Below are 22,286 nucleotides of genomic sequence, written 5' to 3'. Positions count from 1 at the left end.
TTTTCTAAATATTGGACTTTTTTATAATGAAAGTTTATATAAAAATTTATATAAAAGATATATAAAGTTACATTATTATTTTGTGTAGAATATAAATATGCAACAATATAAAGACTGCTCCATTTAAAAAAGTATAACATTGGTTCACCACCCTGTATGCAACACACTATGTATAATAAAAATACTTTTAGTATATATTTCAAGTAGCACAAAAGTCATAGACCGCTTACACACCCCTGGATCACCCTGTATTAATAATAGAAATTTGTGTAAAATATGTAAAATAACAAGGTACACTTATTAATTATTACTACTCCTGTTGGTCTTTTCGGTAATCAACTTCATAGTTGATTAAAAATTTAATTAAAGTTAAAATCAACATGGAACAAATGTGAAATGAAAAATGTAAACACATTTGATTCAGTACAAAGCTAACAAATGTTCGTTTGTTTATTTAAAACTGTTTATTAAATTTTTTTCATTTGTACTCTTTACATGAATACTGGTAATTAAATAACATAACGGACAATGTTTAAAAATCAAAAACAACTTTAAATTTACAAATGAATGTTTCTGAAAAATATTTAGGTACTAATTATTATTAAATAAATTTCAACATTATCAAGGGCTCAAACAAGGTAAGAGTTCGACAAGAACCATTTTCAAAAGACATGGCAAATTTTCAAGCACGTATTAAGAGTATTTATTATTTAGAAAAACGAACAGGCCTGTTTAATTCCTTACTTTTTTAATTGGTAGAACGTAAGTCAGTATTAAAAAACCCACCGTTCTCTAACGAGTTTTGCTTTCTTTCTAAATGGTCGCGATATTTTTAAGAAAAATATCGTTATACTTATTTATACTTTATTGATTTGTTACAGTTGCACATCAAAATACGAGATACGAGAGAAGAAATGAATTTTTACAGAATGAACAATTTTTTTACAAAAATCATGACGAAACAAAAAATTTAAAAGAAGTGCTTGACTATTTAATTTATATCATTGAATGTTCATTGACGAACGAAAAACAATAAATAAATGAAATAAATGAATATCTGTACCTTTTTTGTATTTTAGAGCACATTTTTTCTAACGTCTGCATCAATTATTTCCCCATCACCTTTCTCGCCAAATCTTCTCACCCCGCTCTCCATCGTAATATAAAACGATTTTTAACAATTTTAACAAACTTATAAGAAAATAAATTTGTGTGGAACGCTTTCTGCCCTTATGACTTATAAGTTGGTTATGACAGTTGTCGAATATTAATAACATTAATTAAAATTAATAGAGGAATTTGAGTCAATAAACAGTTTTTTTCCCAAAAAATAAATACCATGCAATTCGTGCTGTTTCTTAGAGTCCATTGTGGTGCAAATAGCGTGCTATTAATGTTGGTTACTTTTAAATGAGTTGTCATGGTAACAAGTTAGTCATTTGCCAACAATGTGTTTTTTAAATAAAAAACAGGTATACATGATTTACTTATTTTTTTACAAAACTCAAAACGAAATTAAAAAATTAAATTATGACGTTGGTCTTTTATGACTGAATGTCACAGGTATAAGTTGTATTTTTCGATAACAGAAAAAATAATTATTTTTGCGCCTAAGCTGTTTCACTTTTACCAATAATTATATTTACAAATTTATATAGGGTGAGTTCAAAGTAACGCATAATATTCATATTTTTGTTGTGCTAACATTTGTGACGTCATTTTTCATTTTTTTAAATGGCAACCGATGTTTTTGGTTAATGTTTTTGATAAAATCTTTCTGGTGTGTATAAAAAAAATAAAAATAATAAAAAAGAAGAAAATAAAGTAAAAAACACTTGATTTATAATTAGAGATAAAAAGTTGTATCTTTTAGTTTTGTCTAATCTTATAAGAGGCGATTGTTTTTTTTTTGCTTATTTTGAAAAAGTACAACAAGAAAATTTGTAATAAAATTGATCAGTTCTTTAAAAACAAAAAACTAAAAAAATGTTACTCAAAATCAGTTTTTTCAAAAAACGACAAACAAGGAATCCTGCAACTCTTATACCAAGTGCTCAAAAACCGGCGCACCAACCCAGTGGTATGTGGTAGAGAAATACTTACATAAAAACTTAACAAAATAATGATAACAGAAAAAGTTAATAAAATAAGTTGTAACTCTAGATTTTTTAAAATAAGACTAGAAGTTTTTTCAAGATTTTTGCCGTGATCTACACATACTTCTCAACAAGGTACCCATGAATTGGTGACAATTTTTAAGAACCCTGTACAATAACAAAGTGCCAAAACAACAGAATCTGAACTTACGTTATTAGTTTTAATTTTTTTAAATACATAGATAAAATATTTATCAGTAAATATTTATATTTTTTGAGTGGGTCACTAAAATTGTACTGTTTATTCTCATTTGTAGAGAGGTATTCGTGGTTAAAATTATGACACACATTTTTGAATCTCTCGGAATTAAGGGACAAAATAACATTTTTTGTTGGTAATATTTTAAACCTTCTTTTTAATATCTGAATTCTAGATTATGAACACAATTGTAAAACACGTTTCCCATAGCAACGTGTTTTAAATCAATGTTTTTACTATTTTAAAACACGCTTCCCATAGCAACGTGTTTTAAAGTAAAATGTTCCAACAAAAAAAATTTGAATAACACTTATACGAAAACGCTTAAAGTTCTCGGGTGTCTAGGCACGCAACTCGCATACGCTCGTTGCATAACGACAGCCCTCGAACTTTAAGCTTGTGTTTTCGCACTCGTATTATTAATAACTAATTTAATTTATTCGAACAAAAGGAATAAGAATTTGATGGACAGATCTTCAGCATTTTGATAAAAACACGCAACTTCATTTCATCAGAAAAGAAAAATTTACAACGTAAACAATGTGTATTTAGTTTCGAATTTTTTAGAATATGTAACCATTATTATAAGTCCTTTTTCTCTTCTAAAACAACCTCAAATAAATCAAACTACAAGATGATGGCAGTTATTAACATTTTTCACTCACCCTAAACGAAAACCAAACATGAAAAAGTCACGTTTTTGTCTACCAACAGCCTGAATAAACAATCTACAAATCCATCAAACTTGTTGGTATCTGTTTCACATACAAAAGGTTCACATGAAAAATAAAGTAACTATTAGAGCGAGCATATTCTAAATTTCATAAGGTGAGAGCCAAGGATAATTTGTATAAGTTATCTGTTGACATCAAGAAACAAACATTTTGCAAATATTGCACTTAACAAATCGGTAGTTTGTAAATAATTAATAAAAAATCCTTGACCTGCAATATTGTAAATTAACTAGACACCGTAGTTTTGCTAATTAGTCCAGATTGCTCTTTCATAGCAAAGTTTAGCAGTTATTTATATTAATAGAAATTACATCACTGAATTGATTTGAATATTTATTGAATATTATAACTTTCTTATTTCCAAGTGACTCACGAACCGTTAATCGCCGGACACATTGTTATTTTTAAATAACAGACGTTAGCAATTTTCTTAGAAAAAATCTATAGATAATGTGAAACGGTGATGCAGTGATAGCAAAAATTCCTTTTCCATTACTAAATAAAATGTTAAACAAATACGTCATGTCAGTTTCCTTTTAAAAATTATTTTCCGGTTTGAAGAAACTTGGTACAAAAATAAATGCAGTGAAGTTAATTCGAAAAAGTAATTGCAACGCATCATAAATTCAAGACTATAACCCAGATTCTTATTTAGAAACTCGTTTTTATGCCGGTAATTGCTCTGACTATATAAAACTTTAAAACACTGTAAAACATCCTTCAATCATCCGATCTCTATTTATATGTAAATACACAACGTGATCAAAGAATTCATTTACCGCGGAAGGAATTTACAGAATCCGTACTTTTTCCAAAGCTGGAAACCTTATACGGCAGGAACATATCCAAGCCATTAGGGTAGATATATGACCACTTTGGCGGCACAGCTTGTCGGGGTTTTTTGCTTGAAACGATGAATTTAACTTGTTTTCAAGAGGGTGAGTGTTACACTTGCCGACCTGTTGAAGATAGCTCGATGCGAAATAATACAGGGTTATTCGTATTTATGAGACAATAAATGAACCTCAAAAAGAACCTATGAAATGATGCCAATTCAGATTATAACTCGTGTCCTATCGAAACTGTTAAGAATTTTACAGCCCTGGGAAGTACGTTTTTGTACAATAACTTTGGAACCATTTGACCAAATATTCCGAAACTTGGTAGACATACTAAAGAGAATATGCCTTTTATTCTAGTGATTATGAAAACCAGATACATCCTACCAGTTTCCGGTTGCAGCATTTCCGGGTCACATTTTTTGTATTTTTCTAAGTTTTTGCCCTCTTAACACTACTTTTTTAGTGCTTAAATCGATAAAGTAATCAATTGCGAATAAAAAAGGTATAACCTTCTACACCGCTAAAATGCACCATTTAATAGTTATTTTAATTTAAACAGAGGCTTGCACTTGACCAAAATCAAAAATGTATAAATTTTGGGCAGACGATATCCGTAGCAACGAAAGTGCATCTGCACTCAAACCGCTGTCAAGTCCTGTCAGGCACTTGTCAACTTTAACTTTGGATAATTTGGGGCTCTAAATTGAAAATATTTAACAAAAGGGTTTAGTTCAGTCTCTTAACCTAACCTACAATAAATTTAAACTATTCTGGTAGCATTTTCGATTGATTAATTCATCGAACTGTTTAACAACTGATGCATTTAGAAACACAGTTCAAATCCTACTGACTACACCAATTAAGTTTGTAATAAAACAGGACTTTGTTTAAAAAAAATTACAAATGATGGCAATAAGAGGATATTATTATCTACTCAACTGCTGCATTTAGAAAAGTAGATCAAATCCTACTGACTGCACCAATGAGGTTTGTAATGAAACAAGACTTTATATAAAAAAATCTATTACAAATTGTGTCAATAAGAGCATATTGTTATTTACTCAACTGCTTAATTTAAAAAATAAATAGTCGTTGATACGAAAAATTATTCCCTTTTTAATTAAAAAAATTGTTGGAATTTTGCAACATTTGACTATACCTTGGTAAAAGGGGCGGATCCAGAAATAAATTTGGGGCTTTCAAAAATGCTTAGGACCGGTTTATAGAAGCGTCGTTAATTTAATTCTCATTTAGATGCGTGATTAACTGATCACGTGACTAAACTGAACAAATGTGGTTGGTCCATTCGCATTGTTAACTTTTAACAACGAATTAAATTTTAACAAAGCTTTCTATAAACCGGCCCTTAGAATGTGAAACTATTAAATGAAACTTGTACTGTCGGTATGTTCAAATATAAAAAAAATGTATAAAATTTAAGTCCAATAATAGGAGTCCATTTATAATAAAATAAATAATAATAAAGTTTACAATGCAATTATTTTTATTAAAACTCTCTATACCTATTTTCAGCATTTTTTGGATATACAAAGTTATTAATCACAATGTTTTTTTACTAGTAGATTTTGTGACAAAAATCTCTCATTGACAAAAACAACACATTCTTTTTAATAATTAAAAAAAAGTACAACATGAAATACAACAGACAATGTTAATTTAGGTACAGTTGTTTAAGTAAGTTTAAATAATAAAAAATTCTGGACGTAAAAAAACTTCTAAGCAATTTCCTTGTTTTACTTTTCGAGAGTCCTCCTATAATATTTTATTAAGTGGTAATAATAATTTATTTTCAATATAAGGAAAGGTATTTGGTATTTTTTTGGACTATTACTCAAAAAATACAATTTTCTGACAACGCTTTGATTTTAATTTAATTTTCTTCAGGCCGTTAGTTATTTTTTATAAACGGGTTAAAGAAGATTAAATTAAAAACGAAATGTTGGCAGAAAATTGTGTTTTTTTGACTGACAGCTTAAGAAACACGTTTTCTTTTATTAAAACTAAATAAAATGGACACAAATACATTAGAAATTAGTAATTTATTTATTAATTTAATAATTGTAATGTGCATAAAAATACTTTTGTTTAAAAAGACATTTATTCATTAAGCTTTTATATTATTTATTAAAAAATTGAAATATATATTTGGGGCCCCCTGTCTCCCCCTGGATCCGCCCTTAGATGGTAAGGGAGATCTTTTATTTTATTTTTTGGTATTTTTTATTTACAAAGACAAAATTAAAAAAAAATAAGTTCGATCAAAATTCAAATTCTAATTTTTGCACTAACCTATTCTATTTAATTCTAATTATTATTTAAGAAATTAGTGCCTAAAAATACCAATTATCTTGTGAAATGAATTTATTAAATTTTCATAAACCAAAATTTGTAATTGTGATAGGTAACAATAGTGCCAGAAAACTCACAAAACTGTTACGACCTTATTTTTTAAGAAAAAGAAATTGTGATAGGTACTTATCAGTATACAGTCAAGTGTATAAAAGTTCAAAATTATATTCAACTACATATAAATCGCGTTTTCATCCTAATTAAAATTAATTACTCAACATTAAGCCGCTTATTATTTCTTATGTCTTCTAGAACAAACGATGGCAGTGCTTAAATGGTTTGTGCAAAAATACGTACATACAAAAAATTGTCGCTACTTTAAAAAACAATGATTAATTACAGAAAAAAAAATTAAAACGCATCTAAACGGTATTTTGGTCAAAACATCATTATTTTAGGTATTTTTAATTTTAATAATATTATTTTTTATTAATTACCATTTATAACAAGGAACTGTATAAAAACTCTGAAAAAATTCACATGCATGGAGTAAAAAAGTAAAGTATTTAATGACAAAGGCTATTTTTTTCTGGGTCCATTATTTCAGTGTCGTGTTAATTTCGAGTTAAATATAAATTTCAGGTTAACGTCGAAAAAAAACTATTTCCAAGTTTGAAATAACCAGACTCTTGAGTCTTCTTAAACATTTTCTTTTCCTAACTCAGGCCTAATTGAAAAAGCCGTCATTATTTACCTATAAGTTAATTAAGTTTAGGTTAACCCAAAGTTATTTTACTTTAAAGTTAACTCACATTTGAAATAACGTTTATTAATTACTATTTATAACAAGGAACTGTATAAAAATTCACATGCATGAAGAAAAAAATAAAGTATTTAATGTCAAAGGTCTTTTTTCTGGGTCCGTTATTTCAGTGTCTAGTTAATTTTGAGTTAAATATAAACTTCAGGTTAACGTCGAAAAAAAAAACTATTTCCAAGTTCGAAATAGCCAGACTTTTGAGTTAACTTAAACTTAGACGTTTCCTAACTCAGACCTAAGGTAGAAATTGAAAAAGCAGTCATTATTTAGCTATAAGTTAACATTAAGTTTAGGTTAACCCAAAGTTATTTGACTCTAAAGTTAACTCACAATTGAAAAAAAATATTTTTTTTTTGATATTTAGAAATGAATTGTTAGCCGTACATAAAAGATTAATTCTTTTTTTTAACGTTCAAAATGTTTGTTCAATCTGGAAAAGTGGGTGTAAACTATTGAGCGTTTATAATTTCTACAAATGCAGGCCGTTTAATTTTTGACAAATTTCCTAGTAAGGCAGAATAAATTACTTAAATGAGCTTTGCTCGCCGATTAAATTACAGTCTATTAAATGTTAGTTTAACAACTTATTAGTCAATTCTTCCACGTTGACCTTTTGGTTAACCAATTTCGACGTAAATGTGAACAATAAGAATAAATCCAAAACTTGTGGTCCAGTTAATCCAGCTTTCGAGCAAACAGTGAACTACTTCAGGGTTCAGCGGTTCAGAAAACCAGTAGTCCCCAGAATAAAAATCCAAATATTGATTTTCCCCTCCTAATTAAACGTTAAATAACTACTTGTTCTCCGAGTCTGGAGCAGGATTTCAAACTTAAATATTGACGAACAAGTGCACGTAGCACAAGTAATTCTCGATATCTCGCCATACACGACGTCACATTTGTTAATAAAAGCCAGGCCTTAACATAAAGAATGATTATACAGGGTTATTCGTATTTATGACACAATAAATGAACCTGCAAAATGGACCTATAAAATGATGTCATTGAGATTATAATTCGTGTCCTATCTAAACTGATAAGAATTTTACAGCCCTGGAAAGTAGGGGTATGGAATATCCTCTTATTACCATCATTTGTAATAGTTTTTTTTTATAAAAACCACGCCTTGTTTTATTACAAACTTAATTGGTGCAGTCAGTAGGATTTGTTGACCAATTTTTTCTTTTCTTCACAATTTTAACGTCCAATTTGCAACTTTAAGAACTTATGAAAACTCCAGCACAGTGAACAAAGTTGTATTTTCAGCAATTTTTTAAGGAAATATGAAATAATACTACTCTCGATTGGAAGAAAAAAACAACAAATCCTGTTATAAATTATAAATAAGAGACGTTAATGGCGTGTCTTACTTTTAGAACACTCGTTTGAGTGCTGAAATGATAAACAATAACTACATCAGAAAATAATAATTACAAAATTAATTTAAGTAAACACATTTCACAAATCAGTCTTCTTAACGTTATAAATTGTATAAAAAATAGTTATCAATTTAAAATACAATTTCAATATATCTAGACATTTAATGCCCACGATACAAAGCAGTTGCCCTTCTTCAAGCAGATATAAAACTTTTATAGCCTATTTTAACGTATCTACACGATAAGATTTTCAATAATGTTTTTGTATGTATTTCTCTATCCTTTTATTTTAACCACTTCAGTGTATTATTACTGCCATTTACTTGTGCACTCTCAAGAAACACCAAGAGTGAATTAACATTTTTGTCGTAAAAGTTACGACGTTTCGTTCCATTGACTTTCAGGGAAGTTTATAAAGCTTGTATGAAAAGCTGAACTGTTTTCTAACAAAATTATAAAATTGTTTTGCTCCTTGATAAGATTTATTGATTATCTACGATTTATTTTTATGCAAGTTAATCTAGATATTGCTCGAACAACTTAGTTTCCATCGAAAATTGTTGTATTTATACGTAATTTGCATCACATTTGGAAACATCTCAATACGTGTTTGAATGTCTCCAGTTAGTGCAGCTCTAAATCAATGTCATTTAAACACAACGACAAATACCTATATTTGTATGCAAAATCGTCTCTACAAGCTCGGAGATTGAATATTTATTGCGTGCGGAAAAAGATCAAAAACTACCAACTCGTTACTCGTAATATAACGACTTCGAGATAGATAACCAAAGAAAATTACAGTTTTACCAGTCTTTAACCCGTTCACCTCTAGCATTTTTTTAATTATGATCGTTAACGATTTTTACCGACCTGAACGTGTTGTAGTACAGCTACCTGATTTCAGTAGCCACACGCTAGAAAATGTTGCACTTTCCAGGTTTCGAAAGCATTTTCTAAATAGCATTTTCCATTTACTTATTATTACAGCAAGACTTCTATGGGCACTTCAAGTTTTTCAAAGCGTGTCTAATAATCCACTTCGAGCCAATGATTCGATGTAATCATCAAATAACTGATCAATTTATAGCATTCCTATAACGTCACTGAAGAATAAATTAGAAGCAGGTAATAACTTGAATTCCACACCAGCTCGAGATTTCTACAAAGCTGACGTCATTTTTGCTCATCCTTATGTTAATTCAACAATTTTTTCAAGGGGAGGCACGAAAATGCCTTCCAAGCGTGCAAAATTCGAGGCAAAATACTGGGCATGTCAAGAACTTAAATTTATTATTCCCCGTTCTACTTTTATTCATCTCATGTTACGGTCACCTTTTGATAAACCCAAATGATCTCGAACGAATTTCATACGCGCTTTTTACCTGTCCATCACAGCTAGTTTTATTTCCTCGCTTATTGTGCTGGATTTGAGGGAAAATGAACAAAACAATCTTACAATAAAAAAATTATTTTCGATAAAATCTATCACCATTTCACAGTTTCTAAAACATAATTGTCGTGATCGACCTTGCCAAGGTTGAATGTTTTCGATTGTTTTTGTGTTGTGAGATCAAGTACTTATTAAATTTATCTCTACAAACTGCATACGTGCACAATCATATGATCTCAATAATCTCTTATTCGAGTGGCAGCAATTGTTTCCACATCAAATGAGTTATTGTGGTCCATAGTGCGAAGTCATCAGATTTCGTGATTAAAAAATTGTTTTGCTCCGAGTGCAAAATTGCCTTTTAAATGACAAATTACAGCCTGTTCCATTTAAACCCCACATTAGAAGTATTGATATATTGATGATATTTATTAGAAAGTTGCTACATAACCTATAATCCACTGAGTTCTCCTCAATGCAAATATTTTCAAGATGGCAGCACTTCCGGTTATATCGGAAGTCGCTATCATCTTTCTTATTTTAAGTGGAAAGCTATGTTTATCACTGCGTTTTTAGATAAGTTGAGTTATCTTAAGGACGTTTTTATCAGCTCTCCCTATACCTAAGTTTAACCGTTTTCGAGATATTTAAGATTTTTTGAAAATTTTTGGATTTGCACCTGTCACTTAAAAAATCGGTAACTCTCCTAGTTTTAGAGATTTCAAAATCATATTTGGAGAATTCAAAGAGAAAACCTGTATCTATTCTCCAGTGTGTTCAAAACTAGAAAAAAAGTTAATAAACCCAAAAATTTTAAAGTTAAGTTTCAACAACTTCAAGTACTCATAACTTAATTTTTAAATGGGATGTTCCAATTTTTATTTTACTAGATAGAGGAGAATTATTTTCTGCATCGATCTGTATTAGCATTCCCTATACCTATCTGTGATAATTTTCAAGTTATGTTGTTTTTTTTTGACATTGTAGAAAATTTCGTACTAAGCACAGTTATTTTTGCATAGTTTGCCATAAAAACATTTCTGATTAAACAAACGACAAATTCTGTTCAAAATTGTGTTGTCAGTCCTATGAAAACAAAATAAATTCATTGAATGTCGGTTTAAAAAACTTTAATTTCCCACATTTTTTCTCTCGTTTTCATGGCAACCTATGAGAAAAAACCTATGGCTAAAGAATTTCTCAATCCCAACAAAAAGTTATTGTAACTTGAAAACTATTAAACATAAGTATAGGGAACGCTAATACAGAGCGATACAGAATGAAATGATGCAGAGTGATTTAATGAAATAAAACTTGTGGCATTTCATTTGAAAAAATTGAGTTACGAGTACTTAAAGTTCTGAAAACTTAACTTTAAACATTTGGGATTTGTTATTCTTTTTTAGAAATTTGAAAACACCAAATGAAAGAGCTATGCTTCCTCTTTCAAATGAGCTAAAAAATATTTCCAAATTTTTAAAAATGATACTGTTATCGATTTTTGAATTAGGAGGTGCAAATTTTAAAAAAATTTAAAACCCTAAATATTTCGTAAACGGCTAAATTTAGGTATAGGGAAGCTTATGAAAACTACCTTAAAATAACTCTAGTAATCCAAAAACGCATTAAAAATATAGCTTTCCATTTAAAATAAGAAAGTTGATAGCGGCTTCCGGTATAACCGGAAGTGAAACCATCTTGAAAATATTTTCAGTGAGCAAGACCTAAGAGGTTATGGTTGTAACAAATTTTCAGATGACTGTTATTATTAGAATTACCAACACTTCTAATGTGGGGTTTAGACGAAACATACTGTATACATTTTATAGTAATTTGGGCAGTCACCCTTTGAAACAATTGATGAAGCATTTCTATGCGGCATTTTGTGTACCACTGAAAAAACTGTCAAAAATGTGCGCGTTGTCAGAAAAGTAAAATTGTTTTAATTTAGTGAAATTATTTTAAAAACCAACAACAGTGGCTGAAATTTCTGTGTTGTTGAAAAAGAAATCAATATACGCCTATGGAAAGTGTCGTTGGACTTTTTGTGAAATGTTATTTATAAAATTTAAAGTTCAAAGAATCGTCAATAATTTGAAGACACAGGAAGCGAACCTGAACTAAATGGAGTGAGGACAAAACACGTCACTGGAAACGAAGCAATAGTTGGGGCTGTAATTCAAGCTTTTGAAGAGAATCCAATCAGCAGTGTACGAAACATTTCCAAAGTCCTGAATGTTCAAGTGTCTAGAATTTTTCAGTTGTTGTTCAGTCTTTTAATCCTTTTTGAAAGAATTAAACATTACCAAAAGTAAGTCAAAAATATTGTTTTTTAACTTTGTATGGGTGAGAGCTAATTGTGAAATGTCTCTTGCGTGATAGTTACGTTTGTGCGAGTAGGGCTGACCAAAATTCAATGGTAGTGCTCATTTGTCTCATAGAGATCTACGCTTTTGCATCTGTACCCACGTTTAACAGTTTGTTTCTCATTTTTCTCGAGAAAGAGACGTCTTCCACGAACGAGTTTTTTCTGACAGCATTTTTTACTGACGATATATTTTTTAATATAAGTATTAAAAGGCTTAACATTTTAAAAAGGCATGTAAAAATTACGTTTTTAAGACTTGAGTTGTTGCATTAATTGGATTTTAATCTTTATCTTCGAAAATATCTGCATTTTAAATTTCATAAAAATCCGTTGACAAATATCTGAGATATCAGGTTCGAAAGTCTTAGTTGAGACACCCTGTATAGAAAAATTCGAGTCCAAAAATACCAAACTACCACAAAAATGCGAATATTTTTCTTAGAAAAATACGTTTTATGTGGAATTAATTATCAGAACGAATTTAGTCTAAATTACCTTTGATTAAGGTCGTTGATCTATCTTTTATGACAGCTAAAGGCAATCATTTTTGAATAATGCTTTGTTCAAGCCAGAGTTCGATTAAGATAGATTATTACTTCCAATTTTGGATTGTCCTTAATGTCCATCATTTTCATTCGATAACACTTCCTCTCTGCAATATTTGGGCAACATTTTCAATTTGTTAAACCAAAACTGACTTAATTTTTATTCTAATGTAAACCGGTTTGCATTTATAAAGTATTTCAAAATTGGTATTAAACAGAAATTATTGTTAATGGAAGAAGCACTTATTACGACAGCTTTGCCTCAACCCAAACATTGTATGCTCTGGTATGTCACGTATATTTTTTACGATTTTGCGTAACATTTTATAGCAAAAATAAAACGAGCGTAAATTGTCTGTGAACCAGTAGCAGAATTTTATATTTTAAACAGTTTTTCTGACAATGTCAAGGATTTTCTCGCCCTATTAAACACCAAATACAAATACACCAGATTCCAAAATTAATTGTTAACTCCATAAAAAACTAAATCGTAACAAGTCGCCCCAAAAACAAAAATAAATGCAAATACCTCAAAAAGTGCACGAAATTGTACATCAAGTCGCTACCATATTATTAGGGCATTATTATTATATTATATTATTATATATAAGATAAGAGATAAGTAAGAAATTTTGCTAAAAAGTTTCAGAAAAAACTCTCAGAAGTCAAAAAGACGACGATTTTTGTTATTGTCATTTGAACTTATTTTTTTACTGAGAATTTAAATTTTTTAAGGACATTTGCAATGAAAATAAATAATGGTGATAGAGCTTTTTACTTCTACTTCATTGGTTAAATAGTACAATTATTATAAGTTGCTTGCTTGGAAGAAATAACAACTTATTATTAGTAAACATTTTAGTTTTTAATGTTCAATGTTTTAATGCGTTGTGATTTAGGCGTAGATGTGAGAAATTTCGACAAAAATAAGCCGACAAATTACTGAATTAAGTCGATATTGTATTATTTGTCGTATAAGGGTTGTAAACACACAATGCTGGAATTTGGTATACATGCTGCGATTGTCCAAAGCTATTTAGCTTACGAAAGAAATGATAAAAAGAATAAGAAGAGAAAATAAGAAATTTTGCTAAAAAATTTCAGTAGAAACTTTCAGAAATAAAAAATATGACGATTTTTGTCATTGTCATTCGAACTTAACGTTTTACAGGAAATTTTTACATTTTTTTAAGGGTAATTAAAAATGGAAATTAAAATATGGTTAAATTACTTTTTGTAGATGTTATTATTTTAAGGATTTGCGACAAGAAGAAGAAGAAGAAGACAAGTCGAAAAATCACCGAATTAAGTCAAAAATTGTAAAATTTAAGTCTTTTTCGAAAGCTTACGTACGTCATATGACTTAATGGTAAATTGGAACATTTAGCTGGAAATCGATTTAGCTTACAAAAGAAATGATAACAAGTATAAGAAAAAAATTAAAAATGTTGCTCAGAAATCAAAATTATGAACGATTTTCGTCATTGTCATTTGAACTAGTGTTTTACAGTGTTTTAGAAGTATTTTGAATTTTTTTAAGGGTAATCAAAATAAAAATAAAAATATGCTCAGTGTTATTTGCTTTTCTTAAATGATTAAATAGTACAATAATTATTGTTGCTCGTTTAGAGGAAATAAATAATAAATAACTTATTAGCTGCAAAAGTTTTTGTCCATTAATGTTTAATGTTTTAATGCGTTGTTATTTAGCCAGAAACGTTAATGTTTTGAAGAATTTCGACAAAAATAAACCGAAAAACACCGAATACGTCTAATATGTATTATAAAATTTACGTCTCTTTCGTAAACCTAAGCATTTTATATGACTTAAAAGTAAATTGGACCATTTAATAAAATTATACAGTATTTCATGTTTTGTATTTTTCTAGCGTTTTAGCACATTTTTCAGACAGAAACGGCTGTAAAACTTTATCAAAAATAAACCGAAAGTCATCAAATTACCATAGTTCGAAAATGGTGTACTTTTTTTTAACCCAGTTTTTGAAATGACTTAAGTGTATAATTTGGAATACAGATTGATAAAACTTAGTTTGCGTACTTCAATAGTCCAAAACAATTAAGGTTACGAAAGAAATAATAAAAAATATAAGAAAAAATAAGAAAATTTGCAAAAACGTTTGAGAAGAAATGAAAAATATCACGATTTTTTATTGTCATTCGAACTTACTGTTTTACAGAAAATCTTATAAGTTGTTATTTATCCAGAAACGTTATTATTTTGAAGAATTTCGACAAAAATTACCCGAAAAAATTGTGAAATTTAAGTTTTTTTCAAAGCTTAAAAGCATGTCATATGACTTATCATTTAATAAAATTACACAGTATTTCATATTTTGTATTATTTTAGAATTTTGAGGCAAAAACGGCTTAGTGTAAAACTTCGTCAAAAATACACCGAAAGTCATCAAAATACGATAATTCGAAAATGGAGTATTTTTTTTTTATTTATCGAACCCAGTTTTTGAAATGACTTGGAATACAGATTGATAAAACAAAATTGATAAAACTTTGTTTACATACTTCGATAGTCCAAAACTATTACGATTACGATAGAAATGATAAAAAATATAAGAAAAAAATAAGAAATTTTGCAAAAACATTTTAGTTGGAAAATTATAGAATATTTCATATTTGTTATTTTTCAAACATTTTAGCACATTTTTCAGTCAGAAAGAGCGCAATGTTAAATATCGTCAAAAATAAACCGAAAATCATCAAATTACTTCAAAAATGGAATAATTTTGGTATAATCAGACGTTTATTAAACCAGTTTTTGAAATGACTTAAGTGTAAAATTTAGAATACAGATAGTAGATGCTATGGTAGCGCTCAGCTCCATTTGCGTGTGCGTCATCTGACATTTCTGTCACTACGTTTACATAGCAGGGTCATAGCGGTGACAAACTATCAAATATCTTTTGAGCTTACGAAGTGTTTAAATTATGATTTGTTACAAAAAATACAGATTCACAAAACAAGAACTAATAAACGCAGAATCAAAAACCTAACGAAACGCAAATCACAAAACATAATAAACGAACAGAAAATACTTGCGATTAACACCGATAACACTTTCGACAACCATGCGACGACGTCTATATTTTACTGTCAATGTCAGTTTGACAAATTCGTGACACTTGACGGTGTTGTCGAAGTGCACATCTAAATTAATGTTCAAGGATACCACCCTTAGATAGCCCTTAGCTGTTTAAATTTGCATTGTTTTTGATAATTTTTTATAGCTTTGTGTTGGTAATGAAAAAATGAAATTGATGACGCACACGCAAATCGAGCTGACCGCCGCTATAAGTCACTATAAGGGTTGTGGACAAACAATGATGAAACTTAGTTTACATACTTTGATAGTCCAAAACTATGTATTTAGCTTACGAAAAAAATGATAACAAGTATAAGAGAACATAATAAATTTAGCTAAAAACTTTCAAAAGAAACACTCAGAATTAAAAAATGGACGATTTTGAAATTTTTAACAACTTATTAGCCGCAAAAGTTTAAGTTTTTTAATGTTGAATGTCTTAATACGTTGTCCTTTATCTAGAAACATTATTATTTTAAAGAATTTGAACAAAAATAAACCAAAAAATCACTGAATTAAGTCAAAAAGACGTTCAGTCAAATACAAAAGTGAAGTCAGATTTTTTTCAAGCAATATTTTCTAATTTGTTTTCCTTAGCAACGGTATCGATTGTTGCTCTCTTGTTTCCTAGGATGTTGAATATATTTATTGTCGAATTTACCAGTTAAAAATTTAACAATGAAGAAAAAAAAGTCCATTTTTTGTCATCGGAACTTTTAATTCAGTTTGATGTCCTTTATCAGCACGTGAGAGATTGTACGGTATTTTTGAATCACCCTGTAGAGTGTTTTTCATATTTTGTATTTTTTAAGCATTTTAGCACAATTTTCGGTCAGAAATGTCGCAATGTAAACTTTTGGCAAAAATAAACCGAAAGTCATTAAATTACATTCTAAAAGGGGAAAATTTTTGTATTTATCAGACGTTTATTAAGACATTTTTTTGTATAAAGCACTAACTAAACAATACTGGACAATAAGATATATTGCATTAGTTTTGTGAATAAGATAATTTATCTGGTTCCTAAAATTAACTTACGGTACTACATAACTTTTTATTGTATCCATTGTAATACTAATGCTCTTTTAAAATTGTCATTGTACATACATAATGTGCAGGAATTTTAATAAAATTAGCAGTAGTTGTGATATTAATTTTCTTTCTTTTAATTTCATACAAAATCTAATATTTCGGGTTTTTCGGGCATTAGGTTAATTAAATGGTAGGCAAAATTCAAAATTAATTATTTGTTTTTTTTTTACTTGTCTTCTTACCTTTGTATTGTTTCTAGTTTTAGTTTAAATACAAAACGTTTATTTAACTTAATTTCATTTTCTGTACTTGGGTGATTTACCTGTTGAAAATTAATAAATTATTATTATTATTAAAAACTGAAAAATCACTATGAATTATATTATTTTGCCGATTTTGTAAAATATTTTAGCTATGGCATGATGTTATATACAGCGTGCTCAAAAACTGGCGCACCAACTCAATGGTGTGTAGTAGAGAAGTGGTTACATATAATGGTAAAAATAGTAAAAAAATTCTTTGTATTAAAGTTATTGATAAATAACTAATTTTAGGTAAATGATATGTGGCAACGTTGTCTAACAGTCATGATCGTAATAGAATTTGAGCAACAATAAAAATAAATTATTTTTGAAACGGTTTCCTAGGAAATAATTCCCAGTGTTGGCACATCTACACATTGTGATTTTTTGGATGAATTTTAATTTTTTTAAATTAAAAAAACTCCTAAAATCTGATCGTAAATTTTAAAATAATTATTCATCGATTACCTGGTATGAAACATAAAAATATAAAAAAATAATGAATACTAAAGAAGTTAACACAATAAGTTTGTAGCTCCAGATTTTTTAAAATATAACTTTAGGAATTTTTTCAACATTTTTCCCGTAATCTGCACTTGCTTCTCAATAACGTACCACTGAGTTGGTGCGCCAGTTTTTGAGCATCCTGTATATTTGCAATTTTGATTGTAGTGTAGGTTCATGCAACACAGGACGGCAGAAATCGATTGCAAACTCCCGGTGCAGTCAGCTATGTAATATGTGATTTTGAATAATCAATGCAAATTCATGCCTACATGCCACAATAGTTGAAGTAATTAAAAAATCAATATTTGCATATAAATTTCATTGTGTTAGAAGACGATTTAGAGCACAGAGCAAATGCTTATTGGAAGTATAAATACGGAAACATTTTGTCCATCTCAACACTTTTATCACAACTTATCTAATCAAGCACTTACAAAATGTAATACACATCAGTAAAATGGTAGCAGCAAAACGCCGTTGGTACTTTTTAAAACAGTAATACAGTCAAGGCAAAGCTATATTTATAAACTTTATTTAATAATAACATTAATATTATACAAACATATGATTATAAACTTGACAGTGAAGTATGATCGGAAAAATTGTAATAAATTGCATAGCTACATACCTGTGAAGGAGGCAAGTTATCCGTTGGTTGAGGCATTTTGGAAATAACACGAAACTTAAAAAAACACAGAGAAATAGAGAAAAACCAAAATAAAGGTAAAGTTAAGTAAGGCCCAACTTGAAGAATACCATCACCTTCTCCACTCCCATGCAGCTACAAACCAACTAAACTGGAAATAGTGTTTCGTGAATCATTCGTGGACTCGGCTGCAGATCGTGGAACTGAGCATGCACACAAACATTTATTGATCATACTGTAGACGAGTTTTTCTACACAACCATAACTGGCTATTTGGAGACTTCTGTTCCGTATGGTCCAGCGGAGAGAAGTGGCAGCAGCATCATCCGTGACCACAGTTTATTGCATTTTTAATTGTATCGTTTATATTTTTTTCCCTCGCCCATACAATGAATGGATGGTATTAATTATTAATTTTCCGTTGGGTGATGCGATTTTTAAGCTTGGCGGATGTGGGGGCTGCACCGCACCCTGGCGGCATGTCAAAGGGGGCGGTTACGCAATCTGCAATATGAGAAGGGCGCCATTTGGGAACACCCCTGACCTACAAAACGATTTTCGGTTTGTACCAAGAATTGTGATCGCAAAATAAACCGAAAAATCATTGAATTATGTCAGTAAACGGTTTAACTAATAAAATAAGATTGCTAGTGGAGCAATGTTTGCCTTTTTGGGGTGTTATTTATACAGTTTTTTTTAGTCAGCTTAATTATGTCTCCAAAGTTTCTCAAAAATGTGCAGAAAGTAGTAAAAACAGTATTATTTCGTCTTTTTCTTAAACACATTTTTGAACTAAAGTTCGGAACGAGATCAGGAACAAAAAAAACGCAATTAAGTCCAAAGTGAAGTCTAAAACTAGAAAAAACAAAGCCGCAAAATCGCTTAATCAGGTCAATTTATTTTATTGTTTGTTACTTTTTTTCTATCAGATACTTAATTATGTCATAAAATTTATAAAAAAATTTCTATGAAACTACTATAGTTTGGTTAAAAAAAATGGTTATTATTAATAATTTTTTATTATTTTAAAATAAGGCTGCCTCAATAATACTCGTACGTGTCTATATGTGTGTCTACATTATTCTTCCTTTTTTTGCGTGTTTTAACGCTTTTTGCTATCAGAAACGTAATTAATTGGAAGAATTTTGATAAAAATAAGTTCAATAATACAGAATTATTTAAAAGTACCGGACAATCTCTCGGGTGCTGATAAAGGACATCAAACTGAATTAAAAGTTCCTATGACCAAAAATTGATTGAGCCTTTTTTCTTCAAATTAAAATTTTTAAGTTATATTGGTGCTTCAGATAATATTTTTTTGTCTTTAGTTAGTAGAAACGACAGCTCTTGGAACATTAAACAAATACCTGTTGAAAAAAATTAACAATTAATGTCTTATGATGTACAAAACAATAAAAAAAAACTTGCAAATTTGACAATAAATTATATTCCACATCATAGGAACAAAAGAGCAAAAATCGATACCGTTATTAAAGAAAACAAATTAAAGAATATATCAAAATTAAGTTGCTTGAAAAAAATCTGACTACTTTCATTTTTGTGCTTAACTGAACATCTTTTATTACCACAACGTGTATACCTGTATCGTTATTTATTTATTTGATCGCTAAAAAGTATGGATACAGCTAAATTCTAGGTGCGCAACCTTATCGCGCACCTAAGAAAATCGCGATTTCTAATTAAATAAAAAAGTATTGCATTCTACACGCCTGACTGTACCTTCAAAAAGTATCTCCTCTAATTTTTTGGTAATTTTTCACTTGCAGATAAAAATAATAATTAAAAAAAAGTAATTTTCGACCAAAAAGTCAAATTATAAATTTTATACCAGACCACGCGTATTCACTTCAAATAATTGTTTACGAAATTAGCGAAAAAAAATACCAATCAGATTATGAATTAAACGCACTTTTCCATTTTAACTTTAAAAATTATTTTTATTTATGAGTTGTTGTGGCGTCGTAAATTTAGGTGACAATGTGAACTGTAATTAGGGTAAGATTGTAAAAGATTTCGTTGGGATATTTCAATGCAGGAATCAGTTTTATTGCAAGACTGTAAATAAGGGACTCCAAAAAGGTCGGCTACTGGTAACTGATCCCTTTGTTGGCAAATTATACCATCTTCTAATAAATCACGCGTCTGGTTTGCGTCTAAATAAAAAAGACCGATTATTTCACCAAACAAGTAAAAATTTTTAATTCTGATACCACCGCTCGATGGGCTAGCAGGTAAGGATTCATTTGATCTAAAAACTTTGTAGTTAAATTAACAGTTAATGTCCAAAAACTCGCAAAACTGCTACGACTTTATTTATTAACAAAAAAATTTAATGAAAATCGAGAATTGTCCAATCAGTGGTATCAATGTATAGAGTGGTGTGTAAAATTTTAGGATTTTTATTTCATTAGAAGTCGCGATTTTCTTGAGTGCGCGATAAGGTTACCACACCCAGTATGTCTACCCAAGTGTAAAGGAAGCTTTTAAAAACAATTCCAACTCTCTAGGAATTTTTTCCCCCGATTTGTCTAATTTGACTAGGCTATAGATACTTAACTATGTCATAAAATTTAAAAAAATTTCATCAAACTACTATAGTTTGGTTAAAAAATAATGTTAATTTTTAATAATTTTTTCGTATTCCAAAATAATAAGGACATCAAACTGAATTAAAAGTTCCTATGACAAAAAAATTGTTTGAGCCTTTTTTCTGCAAATATGAATTTTTAAGTTATGTTAGTGCTTCAGAAAATATTTTTTGTCTTTAGTTCTACGACAGCTCAGATTCTGTGTTCTTTTTTTATTTGCGAAATTTCGTCAAATATATATAAGTCAAACCAAACTGAGTCTAAAAGGGAGTTAATTTGCGTTTCTCGGAATGTTTATGCCGAGGTTTATATGCAGTTTTTTTACTCAGACATTTAATTTTTTCGTGAAATATGTCAACAATTTCCCTAGTTCCAGGGTCTTACTACACTTTTTATCTAGTGACAAAAGTTTCTAATTATTTGGAGGAATTTTATCAAAATAAACAACCATGAATTAGTTTGAAAATGGTGCTTTTTGTTTATTTAAAGGCTGCTGCATTACTCTAAGAAAACAATTATTTCTCTTTTTCTAAACTGAAAATTGCTTTTAGGTATCGTATTTTATGGATTCGAAAATAAATTGCGTTTAAGTTTGTTAGTCTGTAGTTTATTTTAACTTCTTTCTTTCTACCAAATGTTGATTTTGTCTCCTTTTTCTAAAGCGTATGTTTCTCTCGACTTATCTTTAGTCCAGGTCTGCCATCGAGTAAAATTATTAATTACAGCATATTTTAATGCTTATAGCAACAGTTATAGCTGTGGTTACAGAAATTTAATTAAGGTACATATTAAATGCCCAATATTTTATTTAAATGACAAGTATTTTTGTTCAGCAAAAATGATACATACCCAGTAAAAATAATAAATGTGCAGTAAATAATAGTATTTCAAAACTGGAGAGTCTATATTCCCACATTTCGAGTTCTACGCTTTCGAGTTTAATCGTTTGAGGGGTATGTTTCCTTTTAGTTTGCTTGGGCAAAGCCCCAGCCTGCAGGCTACCAACTGTACGTCGCTGTAGCTCCATAAAAATTATGATTCCACGACGTGTTCGAGAGGTGTCATCTATTAGTTCGCTGGGGCCCCAGGCTAGCTACTGAGCGTTTATTTAAACTGTGCAAACTAAAATTATATGCTTGGTTTTTAACTGTGCAAAATATTATATTATACCGATCACTGTTTTTTACTGTGCAAAAATTAATTAAATATTGAGCATTTATTATTTTTTACTGATTAAAATCGGATTTATTACTGATCGCTTTATTTTTACGTTTCTACCTATTTAATTATAATTGGTGCAACAAAGCGCCAAAATTTAAACTGAAA

The 22,286-nt window shown here is 29.4% G+C and overlaps 1 protein-coding gene across 1 annotated transcript in view; it reads right to left on the bottom strand.

Moving 5' to 3' along the window:
- Nucleotides 1–18,525, bottom strand: part of p130CAS — a 46,903-nt gene extending 28,378 nt beyond the window's left edge. Inside the window, exon 1 of the mRNA XM_964572.5 lies at nucleotides 18,334–18,525. Coding sequence (XP_969665.2) covers nucleotides 18,334–18,369 — 36 coding nt within the window. The 5' untranslated portion in view covers nucleotides 18,370–18,525. The remainder of the gene's footprint in view (nucleotides 1–18,333) is intronic.
- Between the last annotated feature and the right edge of the window lie 3,761 nt (nucleotides 18,526–22,286).

Source organism: Tribolium castaneum, chromosome 1, assembly GCF_031307605.1.
Source record: "Tribolium castaneum strain GA2 chromosome 1, icTriCast1.1, whole genome shotgun sequence".
Classification (NCBI taxonomy): domain Eukaryota; kingdom Metazoa; phylum Arthropoda; class Insecta; order Coleoptera; family Tenebrionidae; genus Tribolium; species Tribolium castaneum.
Note: the sequence above shows the minus strand (reverse complement) of the source record. Positions and strands in the feature narration are given on the sequence as shown.